Source organism: Takifugu flavidus, chromosome 13 (genome assembly GCF_003711565.1).
Source record: "Takifugu flavidus isolate HTHZ2018 chromosome 13, ASM371156v2, whole genome shotgun sequence".
NCBI lineage: Eukaryota > Metazoa > Chordata > Actinopteri > Tetraodontiformes > Tetraodontidae > Takifugu > Takifugu flavidus.
This window is the reverse complement of record NC_079532.1, coordinates 12607368-12619558: the sequence shown is the minus strand read 5'-3', so window position 1 is coordinate 12619558 and position 12191 is coordinate 12607368. Positions and strand designations below refer to the sequence as shown.

The 12191-nt window shown below is 48.8% G+C and overlaps 1 protein-coding gene and 1 long non-coding RNA gene across 2 annotated transcripts; one reads left to right on the top strand and one right to left on the bottom strand.

The window, feature by feature from the left end:
- Nucleotides 1-4522, bottom strand: si:ch1073-390k14.1 (deoxyribodipyrimidine photo-lyase). Its single transcript, XM_057051812.1, has 9 exons — nucleotides 3943-4522; nucleotides 2689-3289; nucleotides 2302-2613; nucleotides 2045-2217; nucleotides 1861-1945; nucleotides 1546-1778; nucleotides 1271-1465; nucleotides 973-1198; nucleotides 1-900 (listed from the first exon to the last, which is right to left on the bottom strand). Exons 1-9 carry the CDS (start codon nucleotides 4174-4176, stop codon nucleotides 356-358), a joined length of 2604 nt encoding a protein of 867 aa, XP_056907792.1. The 5' UTR covers nucleotides 4177-4522; the 3' UTR covers nucleotides 1-355.
- Nucleotides 4523-7425: 2903 nt separating this feature from the next.
- Nucleotides 7426-11977, top strand: LOC130536146 (uncharacterized). Its single transcript, XR_008953290.1, has 2 exons — nucleotides 7426-8154; nucleotides 8249-11977. It is a non-coding gene; the product is annotated as an uncharacterized LOC130536146 (long non-coding RNA).
- Nucleotides 11978-12191: the final 214 nt, after the last annotated feature.

Below are 12191 nucleotides of genomic sequence, written 5' to 3'. Positions count from 1 at the left end.
TCATGTTTGTCATTTTTTATTTCCCCCAAATGTTATTTTTTCTATTACAAATACAGAAACCCTGCTGAACACAGCAATAAATGTTCTTTGTATAGTAAAAAAAAATTAATAAGAAGCTAGCTTTTGAACTCATTATATTAAATAAAACACATATTTCTTCCTGTCCCTTCTCAGCAGCCCTTTATGCAAAAAAAGATTCATGCACACACCAAAAAAACCCAAAACAAACGCAACCGGATTTATTTAAGACCTTCCTCCTTCGTTCACAACAACTGAACAATCTTCTGATCTGCCAGTATATTATTAAAAATCTTACGCTTGTAAACGGCCTATAGAATCATTCTGGATCCCTGAATCACCTCAGCGAGGCGACGGCTCCTCCAGGCACAACAGAAAACCTGTCCTTGGCTGTCGGAGTCCTCCTGACCCTGCCCCTCGGGGCAGGCCCCCGGGGGAGCCCCTCCAGCCTGCGCTGGTCGCTCTCCATCCTCTCTCTCCTCTGGGCGCCCTCGTGCATCACGCTGGCAGTGAAGTCTCTCTCGTTGAGGAACGCGATCGTCTCGTCCCTCTTGCGGCTCACGTATCCCTTCAGGACGGCGTTGTAGGGATTTGAAGCGGCGTCCGCGTCCGGATCTTCTTGCTGGTGTTTGAATTCCATGCGGGTGATAACAGGCAACAGGAACTGCTTCCCTCCTGTCGCCACGCCACCGTCCAGGTGTGACGACCCCAGAGCCTCGGAGACCAGGCGCGGGGGCAGAGGCACCAAGTCGCAGCCTGAGCGCTTGTCCACGTACTGTCCGAACTCCTTCCGGACCAGAGCTACATCCTGGAGAGACTGACTTCGCCGTTCCTCCAAGTCCGTAACTATCCGCTCAGGGTACGTCTGACCGAACGCGACCCCTGAGTCGGCAAAAACAAACGGTAAATAATTGATTTTTATTCAATGGTTTCTTTTAAAAACAGGTTCCTCACCAGCACGGCGAAGCAGCGAGGTGGGACATCTCCAGGGTTTGTGGATGAGCTCGTCCGGCAGCCCCGACAGTTCCGGACACCATTTCCGGACGTAATGGCCACAGGGGTCGCAGGTCATGGCGGCGTCGACGGGGTGCATGACGAAGTTCCAGTGGTCCAGACCGCACATGCCCCCGTTCTGCCACATCATGGCATCTATGGCGACGTCTGCGTCCACCAGGGTGTCCTAAAAAGGTGGAAGCCGTCTGTAAACTACTGCCCGTGCTGGGATTTACATCCCCATGACGACCTTTCTCACCTGAAACCAGCGGTAACCTTCCTGCCACGGCAGGTGGAGGTACGCTATGAGAAAGGAGGCGACCACATGCCTCATGTAGTTGTTCATCCAGCCTGTCAGCCACAGCTGCCTCATGGCCGCATCCACCAGAGGGTATCCTGTCCTCCCTCGCTGCCAGGCCTCCAGGTGGCGGCGGTCGGTACTGCACCTCAGAGCCTTCCGGCGCCATTGGATAAACAGAACCTCGTAAATATCCGTTTTTTTCCTAAGCATTGTAATTGACCAGCTGTTTCTACCTTGTATGGAGGTCGGAGGGACTCCCAAGGAAGATCAGGAAACAACGTCAGCTGCCAGTACGCCAAATCCCGCCAGGCTAGCTTACGTTGGAACTTCGGGGGGCGACAGCGGGCGCCTTTGGCGTCCCACAATAACCAGCGTGGGCTGAGCTGACCGAAGTGAAGGTACGGGGACACGCAGCTGGTGTTTGGAGCGTCCGCCCTGCCGGACTCTTTTTCATATCTGTACACACCTGCGGCAGGTCGCGCGGGACACAGCTGAAAGACTGCTTCATGCTACAGGTGGTCAGAAAGGTGCGCTCACGAAAGGTTTACCGTCATGAAGGAAGGCCTCCAGTCGAGCATGCGCCCCTCCTTCGCTGAAATCCCACGACTTGCGAATGTTGGCAGCCCAGTCAATCTGAAAAAAATCCCAATGGCGTCATTGGCAGCGCGATGTTTAGCTAAAGTAGCTATTTACATCAGAAATTTGGGCTCAGCCGGGTGGTTTTTTACTGACCGTTGTGCCGTCCTTCCTCTTGGGCATGCGCGCCAGGCCTAACGTCTCCAGAGAGACGCCCGGAGGCCAGTGAGCAGGTACGGGAAGAGTAGTGGGAGGGTCCAGGGGAGCCCCTAATGCAGCCCCTGGGTTCTGTCTACAGCAGCTCATGAAGTGAGACACTGAGCCTATTCCTGGAGGAAAGGGGAGAAATCACAATGAATTGTGCTCAGGAAACTCTTCCAACACATATCCGTCATGTTCCGGTGATGTCTGACCTCTGAGCCCCACGCCCTCTGTACTGACAGAGTAAGGGTCTCTGAGACAGTACGAGTGGAACATTTCGCATTCGACGCCACTTTTCTGAAGAGCCGCGGCGACCGCGTCGTCCCTCCCCTTCAGCCAGGGTTCGTAGAGGGCGTTCGCCACCACCGTCCTCGCCCCCGTCGCCTTCGCTAACCCCTGCAGTGCCCGCAGAGAAGCTCCACCCTCACTTCCCTGCGTCTCTGACTTGAGGAAGACGAGATGGCTGCCGATGTTCTCCAGGGATGAACACAAACAGGACAGAGCTTGGTGAAGCCAGTATTTACCTGGGATCCCAAAGATATTTGATTAGTCATCCGCAGATGAGGGAAGCTAGCCGTGGCTGTCTGACTCTGACTTACAAGCTCCCCCCATGGCCACAGTGACCCCAGGCCCCTCTTCCTCCTCAGGGCTCCAGATGAAGATCGGAATTACGGGCGCTCCGACCTTTAAGGCGGAGACGAGAGCCGGGTTGTCGCTGAGACGCAGGTCCCTCCTGAACCACAGCAGGACCGGCGCTGCTGCCGAAGGGGCCCGGGGCAGACCCACGACCTGCTGGGCAGCACATTTCCGCCTCTGCCGCCTCTTCTTTGGGTGTTTCGGTTTCTCTGATTGATCGACGTCTCCCGCCTCCATCACTTGGTGGCAGGAGGCAGACCGGGCCTTCCCAGGTGTCCAGGCGTCAGCATTATGCTCGGGTTCTACAGCCGTTCGTGGCGAGCAAACCTTGGGCGAGGGCCCGGTCTGAGGTGAGTTGTTTCTTGTCCCGCTATCTGCCTCTGCTGGCTGGATCGGGCTTCTTCTCTGTGTCTGGAACTCAGAGGTCGGCCAAACAGAGCCGCTCTCGTTTCGTCTGCCTCCAGGTTGCTTTAGCTGGGGCTCATGGATGGGGGCCGACAGCTCATAATCCTTCATTTCGACCAGAGAGAGTGCCAGAGCGAGTTCCAGTTCATCATCTTCAGTCTACAATTTAATGAGGACAGACCGTTATTAGTTCAATCACTGTTAGAGTGGCTGATAAATGTCGCTACGACGCCATTATGGATTTCACGTTTCATGGTACAGCAATATGCAAAATTGTTAGCAACATTTTAGCTAAAGTAAGTCAAATACTTTATTATTAATAGTAATAAAAAGAGGATTTTTTTAATCAATATTGGTGATTATGTTACCATTTTTACTGTAATGTTTTCTGGCGTAAAAGTTCAACGTATTTCTATTTTTACCAGAATATGCAAAGAGACTATTTTCTCATTATTTTTTCCTTACACCAAATATCAAGTAAATTTCTTAGAAAAAGACCAACAGCCTAAAATACAGTAGAAGCTTTTCACAATCAGAGATTTAAGTTGTTAATACACCAGAGAAGAGACGGCAGATTCTGCAAGTGATTTACTTATCTTTATAATGTCATTAGTTTGGTGCTGTGAAAGAATTATGCGCGAAATTAAAAGCGTAAAAAAGCAAATTATGTGCATTTATTCATGCATTTACTTCAGCTTTCACCTGAAGTTTAACCTGGTCCTAGTGCGACCCACAGAAACAACACATCACGTAATTTAGTAATTTAGTCCGACTTCTTCAAGCTATTCGAATCTTTCCGTGCGTAAACTTACCTTTGAGAAATATTCTTTGTAGATGGAGGTGAGGACGGAGTGCATGGAGCTGTTGGCTGCACGCAACGGCTCGATGTGGGACGGGTACTGCGAGCGGGTCTCCTGGTGACCCAGGACGGACAAGCACAGGGCGAAAAACCCCTCTGGATCCTCTCGACCGGCCAGAACTTCCCTTAAAATCCTTCTCACCCAAACTTTGGTGGAGTCGCCATCAGGCGCTGCTGACGGAGGCATCTTCGACTCAAGGTGACGAATAAATCCTACTATTAAACCCAGTACATTAGAGTTTCGTGGAGCCGTTCTAGACCCGCCACCGGTGCTGGTTACCAAACAGCTGATTTTCGGTTACACAACTCACGCGTTAGTATTTTGTAACCGAGTTGTGTAATGGTTAAATACGACCAATAGGGGGCGCGCCAGGCTAATGAAAGGCCTACCCGAGGCTGGTTAAACCCAAATGTTCTCGTTTGTTTTTGTCTCACACGGTGTAAGAAAAAAATGTGTTTCATTCGTTACAGCAGCTTGGTTTTTTTTAAGTACATAAAAAACATCAAAACAATGCATTTCCTCTCCTTTCTACTGGTTTTGCCTTCATTCCTTTCGCGCAAGGGATTCCCACCAGCTCAAACCAAGGTTGAAAACATGCAACGAAAATCCCACAAACTCTCCACTTGTGCATAGTATTAAATCGGTGCAAGGACTGTAATAATAAATTCTGCACACTTTGTAAAGGGGTAGTGAGGTGTGATTATAGTACAGAACTAAGGGGGGAAATGAGAATGTTGGTAAATGTCCTGCATAGAAAAAACATGAAGCTGCCTTTTTTGTTAAGTTTGAACTTATGACTGAGGGTTGCGTGCATGACACATGCTCTCAATTAATGTCTTTTTTGAGGCCGAGAGGTAGACCGAGTGCTTAAAAGGAACACGTGTTAACAGTTGTGGTATGTGGCACGGAGGGAAGACAGTAAGAGGGAGAGGGAGAAACAGATTGAGAGAGAGAGAGAATCAATAGTGTTTAGACAGAGAAGTGGAGTCTAAGTGTGTGATCAATAGAGAGCAGAGAGGAGAGATTAGCTGCTTTTCTCTCTCAAACTAACACTGACAAATTGGTGAATTGGTGTATCGGCCCTTGGGCTAAACGGATTGACCTGCTGTTTCCATGTTCCACCATGTACTGTCAATAAAGATCTGCGCTGGTTGCAACTCTCTGAAGGGAGTGAATGAAGGAAAAGAGAATGGAAAGAGGGGAAAAAGGGGGGCTAAAGGAAGGGAAGGAAATGGACAGGTACAGAGGTGGCAAAGCAAGGGAAGGAAATGTACAGGTACAGAGGTGGCAAAGCAAGGGAAGGAAATGGACAGGTACAGAGGTGGCAAAGCAAGGTCCCGCTCAGGTGCCTGAGGTGCCCCATCCTCACAAAAAGCTCACACCTTTCTGCCACCAACACGCACAGGCGCCTGCATGTGCATCCTTGTGCACACTGTTATAAAACCATAATAACATCTCCAGGAAAATTAATGGAAAGACAGATTAAAAACTAAGTGAGGAGAAACGGGCCACTGGTGTAGCTATTTGCAACTCATAAATCATTCTGACACACCCACGCGCATGTAGACACGTGCATAGACACACACACATGCACACAGAGACACGTACTGTAATTAACCACAGGCTATTTACTCTCTCCTGCTGTAAATTAGACATGCAGACACAGTTATTACATTAGGGGGATCTGCCATGCAGAATACTAACAGGAGGGGGGGGCACGAGTACACACAACAACCTTCTCATACAAACATAAACACACGTACACAAGAAAGAGGGTATGGAGGAATCATAGACTGACGGGAGTGAAAATGAAGCTGCAGCACAGAGAATAGGGGCCCCCAGCTCTTTGTTCCCTGCTGCATTTCATTATCTGAAACGCCAGCCAACACACACGACACACACACACACACACACACACACGTGTGCGCGCAAAACACACCTCCCCCTTCCCTGAAGCTGTCTGCATCCACTTCACGCACGCAGCACAAAAAAAGGGGGAATAGAGATACTGCGTCAGGGCCGTTCACTGGCATCTGGACCCGTTGGAGACAGACATGTCTGCACGGTCATCCTCAACAATTCAGGTGGTCCAGAGGCATCTGAGAGTTCCCTTCACACCTCCAGTCACCATAAGGGATTTCCCTTGCGTTCTATTTTAAGCAGGAGCCATGAGAAATGGGGATTTGATTAAAGCCAGGATGGTTACAGTCCTCGGCATCTCGTCTCTGTTTAGTTCACCTGCACTTTCCCTGTCTCACTGAGGCGGTCCACTTGTTTCTGTTTGCGCGTGTCCTCGGGTTCCCCCTACCTACTTCACCCCTCTCTGTCCCTCTGTTTTCCCACGGTGATCAATAGCTCATTACAATCATTGACTGCAGCTCATCAGCACCTGTTAAGGGGAGACAGAGAGAGTAGCATGTCCACTGGAGAGTGTGCGGTGCAAGTTTATCCCAACCTAGAACAGGGTCTCCCAGGATGATTCACCGGTGAAGTTGACAATGGAATTGTTATTTTCTGACTCGCGTTTATTGCTGCAGGGATCCAGTTTGTTGCTGCTTTATGGTCTGTGGTCTCGGGGAACATCTTATTATGCAACTCACGTGGGTACCACGGTTTGTTGCTATGGTGATTGCCAAGGGAGCTGGAGTATAATAGGTGTTTATCCTAGACAGGAGCAAGGCGACTCACCTTCTATCAGGACACGCTTCAATTTACCACACGGTTTGGACCACACATCAGGATCAACGCAGTCACACCGGGACAAAGGCAGAACACGTCAAAGAACACAGCCAAGTGTGGATGTGATTTAGCAGATAGATTGTTCGGCATTCATATTCCTGGAAGAAGGACCTTGTTCAAACAGTGAGCTCGGGCTGTTGGTTTAATGCGTCACTGCGGGGGCTTGTTTTTGGATAGGACAGCCTGTGAGCAGAATAAAGCAAACAGAATGAGGAGAGAAAAGCTGGAAGAGAGTGTTAAAATGGATAAAAGCACGGAGAAACGTGCAGGAAAGACTAAATAAAAGAGACAATAGTAAGACCTCAACAAATCCCTCTTGGATTCCCTCACAGGAGGATGGTCCAAGAAAAGAGGAGGGATCGGTGTGAAAGTGTGAAGTTTTAGGGAAAGGGGATATAAATAGAGGGAATACAATGGAGGACTGGAAAGAGAACAAGTCTCTCAGCCCATGCATAAATTACACACACCATTTACATATTCATTATGTTTTGTGTACTAATGAGTATTTGCTTAATACCTCCACCACCACTGGCTGCCCCTGTTTGAAGCCAGAGGTTTTCAGTAAGAGTAGAAATGAAGAAAAACAAAGGAGCGAGGGGTCATCTTAGTAAATTGGGTGAAGTCAATGGCGCGCCATCGATTTCACTGAAAATTGCATCAGTCATATTGCTTTATATTGCGCGCACACACGAGCACGACCCGTTAGGGATGTGGAACGAAGCGCGCGCGATGGGGGTTGGTGAAAGTTAATTAAAACAACACGAGCTTTCTCCAAACTCTGAGCGCTCTTCGTGTTTCTCTTGTTGTCTCGGTGGAATAAGTTGGCGCTGCAGTAATTACCTAGCAGCCGGTCAGGCAGAGCATTCCTTCAGGTGCCCCGCCGACCGAAAAAAATCCCAAAACAAAAGACGCCTGATTTGCGGCGCGCACGCCGAATTAAAAGTTGCATTTGCCACGCGTGTTCACAAACATGGGCGTTTGATGGCGGGGAAGTGTCTGAAAAGTAGATGAATGGGATAAGAGAAAGAGAGAGGGATGGGAATGTAGATACAGGGGGAAGGGCAAGAGCAAGATGAGCTACAAATGAGAGCGATGGCGGTGGCAGGTTGGCACAGTGCCATCCAGTCAGGGCTTGAGCGGGGGCGGGCATGGGCATGGGCAAAGGGGGCGACGGGAATAAGAAAGGAAGTGGTGGAGGAACACAGCTCCATACTACTGTTATGGCGCCATGGTTCTACGTTGGCACGGGCTCAACGCCGGGAGAGACAAAAACCAGAGAACGGGCAGGGACCGGGAAGATAAAAATAGGACGGAAGGACTGGGTAGCGAAAACGATGCCAGCAGGGAGAGGATGACTCAGATGTCGATCGCTGGTGGGAAGCGGAGAAGGATGGCGAGGAGGGAAATCGATGTCACCCCGAAACTGTAAGTTATGCATTTGTTATGACCGTTGAAAAGAATCTGGTGGAAAATGCTGTTCTCTGCCCGCTGTTTGACTGTTTACTCCTCTCTACGCCAGCCGTCGTGTGCCAGCCGACTGGCACGGCGCCAGCCTGCGGTGACGGCGCAACCTGGTCGTAAGCTGTCGTCGTCGACCGCCGCAAGACCCGTCTCTGAGGATTTGTCGCTTATGGCCAATTTTTTGCCCGGACAAAGCCGGGAAGAGGTGCCCGGGCAACAGTCTCCAGCGACTGTGTGAAGGCATCTTTGTCGGGGTGGTAAGGGCACGGAGGGAAGGATGGCACGCTGCCAAGCCAACGTAGCACACACACATTTGTACTTACAGTAAGACAATAATGGACGCCTTGAACGGTTTGGCAATGGCATCCCCTCTGGGGAGACGCCAGAAACAGAGATGGCACCATGCCAGACGCAAGCTGGGTGGCATTGAAGGGCGCTACACGGAGCGGTCCAAACGCACACCGTAAAGCAACACAAAACAGTACAAGAACACTTGTGCTTTCACAGGAGGTCAGTGGGTGAAACCAAAACCCACTACCTCGATGCCAGCGGTGCCAGCTGCTGCACGGGAAGGACAACGCTGCTCCCAGTACAAAGACCCCCTAAAGGGACCGTACTACTCCAGTATGGCCTGGAAGAGAATCTGAATAATGAGCAAAATGAACAGAGTGCATGATGGAGGAAGGAAAGGGGGATTTTATTTTTGTGCTTAACGAAGAACAGCAGCAGTGGGTGGACAAGGATGATGAAGAGCCTCTTTTCCTGCACGTGCACACCTGGGATGTTCTTAAAGGGATATCCTCTCCAGACCGCTGCGTGTGCCGAGGGGAGGGGCATTTTGGCATCATCTCCGGGGTGTCAAGCTGTGTCTCTGTATTGCCAGTCAGGGAGGGTTGCTTCAGTCATCAGGGGCGGGCAACTGTCTGGGCATCTCATCTGCAGCTAATTAACAGCTACACACTAATTCTAACAGCCGATCATAATTAGTGATTTAATCGCTCGTCAACGCTTTTCTCCCCCCTCTAAACTGCACCTCCTCTTTGGACACGTGCGGCTAAGCCGAGGAACGCTGGATCACCCCCTCCCCTCCTCATCTTTCTTTTCCTTCATCCTCAGCTCCAGACTCCGGTGGGATCTTAATTAAGCCTTGGCTTCATTATGCAAATGGAGTACAATAAACGACAGCAGAGGTGGAGCTGGCTCCAGACTCAAACGGAATGGTGGGAGGGGAATGCTGGAAGTGGGGAATGAAGAGATGGAGGCTTACCAGAGTCATCTGTATGATTTTATGGCACTCCACTAATTGTGTATTGTTGTAATATGTTATCACTTGTGGTAGTGGTCACCTGTGGGCCACAGTCCTCGTGGTATACTTTTATATGCTCCAGTGGGGGGAGGGCTTCTCTGAAATAACTGTGGATAAGCAGAATCTCATCTTTCATGATGCCAAAGAAGAAAAATTCACAAGGGACGGATGACAATGAACCCCCTTAATATCGCCAGTTGGTCGTTGTCGTGGATACCAAGAAAGATGGTGGAGATAGGGAGCAAGGAGGCAGACAGAAACAGCGACAGTGGCAGCAGCATGGCAGCTAATGTCATCTCGGTTTAATCATCGCTTGGGATCATGGGGTTCATGAAAATTCATTTGCATATCATTAAGTGGAGAGAGGTTATTTGGTGTGGGCAGCCAAAATTGGATTGGATGAAGGAACACGAAAAAGCAAAAAAAAAAAAGCAAATGGAGGACCTCGTTATTAAACAGCAATGTTTTATAGTCCGCCAGCCAATTCATTTAATTTGGCCATAATTAAAATGTGTCAGACTCAATCAATCATTCCAACAGGGATACTATCAATGTTTCAGTCTGGGGAAGGAAAAAAAAGACTAATCAGTTGATATGCGGTCAGGCAGTTTCCAATAACAGTCTAAGTGCTTTAGTCTACTGTGAGCTTGACCCATCCAACCATTTTGCTAATTTATCTGAAAGAGTGTATTGAAACATCTATTGTGACTCGACTGCCTTCTGCGTGTCGTGTCCGTCTCAGACAGGTGGTGATACCACCATTAAAGGTATAACTCACACTGTCTTTTTGACCCCAGCAGTAAGTCTTCAGTGGCGCGTACGTGCATTTGGATGTTCAGCTCTCATTTGCATAAGTGATGTAATTAGACCGCCTTTTCACATGCAGATCAGTTTGACAACATGGCAATCAATCCAACATACACATAAGGCCGAACAGACACACGCGCGGCGGACACACGACAACACACGCTTACTGCCGTGACCAACGCCATATCATGGGGAGTCTGTTGTCTGTGAGCAGGGAGTGTAAAGATTAACATAATCCAGCTAATAAGTGTGAGTAATATTCACACAGCGACGCGTGGCGTAGACACTGTCCTGCTGATGTGTATTTGTATCTCATTATAGATGTAAAGTACTGAAAGGGGACCGACAAGGGGGTCTGGTCGCGTTGGGGGATGGTAAAGGGTTCCAAAAAAAAATGGGAAGAGACTGGGCCTGAATGTAGACACCAAAGAATTATAAATCAGCAGTATTTACTCATTTTCTTCAGAGGCTTCTTGAGGTGCGCCGATATGAAGATAGATCGCAAAGGGTGCTGTATCTAGGGTGCTGGAGATCAGCACAGGATGGTTTCACTAATGTTTTCACTAAAGCAAAGAGACAACTTCACTTATTTATTTATATATATTTTTAGTGTGCAGTGCTACGAGATACACAACATTAGACTTTTGCAGCTGAATGTAGGTATTATAAATAGGGTGTATTTGCGCTCGCAGGCTAGCTCTGCAACATGATTGATTAAGATGGTGTGACGACCATTAAAAAGTCATTTAAAAGATGGATAGGGACCACATTTCCAAATAAAAACCACTTTATACCTGATGAAGTGCTGAACAAACTCTCCTTCGGAGACATTTACTGATTACTCTTGGTGTGAGAGCAAGCCTAATGTGGGAGACATCCATGTGTATCGCATTCCTGCGTAACCTAAAGAGAATATCAGAGCGATTGTTCGGACTCAGGTGGGCACTGGCAAAATGAGTTAACAGTTTTTAGCTTGAAAGGAGTGGCGTATTATTTCATTATTCACTGGTGAAATGTGTCCCTTTTCTTTGTGGAGGCAGCTGCAGCGAACGTGCAGCCGTTTATTTGGCGGCACATTGTTGCTACAAATCTTCCAATGCAGCATTATCCGACGGAGCCGTAGTATTTCAGCTCTGTCTCTTTAACTCGGGGCTTCTCCACAGCAGCATGCTTTGGGATTCATGCATAAACATGAGCTGGCCTTTCAGCTCTCTCCTCACATAACCAATCTAAATCTAAATGAGCCCCCACTACAGATTCACCAGCAGGCAATGACATTAAACCCCCCCATCGCCAGCCCAGCCCCCTATTCTACCCCACTACCCCCAGCGACACATATACACCAGCAGGCAATAATTTCACGCCATCCCTTAACCCACTCCTCCCCACCACCTCCACCTTCTCCGCACACATTCGTACCCCCCTTTTGCCGCAACCCCACCAGCTGCACAGTGCTCATTTGATTAAGCGGGGGGAGGACGGGGAGAAGGGGAAATGGTGGGGGATCACTTTATCTGCGATGGTTATCATTGGTTTTGTGCCCATCTGAAGCCCCCTTTTGTTTATTCTTACCATTGTGTTATTGTTCTACCTAATTTATGCACACAAGTGTCCACTACAGGTGAACTTCCTCTGCCAGGGGGAAAGTTTGAAAAAACCGGTGCTTCTCCATCATCACTTTTTCCCCCTCCTTCTTCTCTGCCAAGTTTTACTCAAGAAAATAAATGGTAAAAATATATAAATTTGCTCATCTAACCTACGCTTTGGGTTTTGAAATGTTGCATTTGAAATTCCGCACGTTCGAAATGTGCTGCAGTGTGCAATTTTCCTCCCCGCTCTCCCGGAGTCATAAAACACATTATCATCAGGAGCAGCAGCAGAAGCAGCA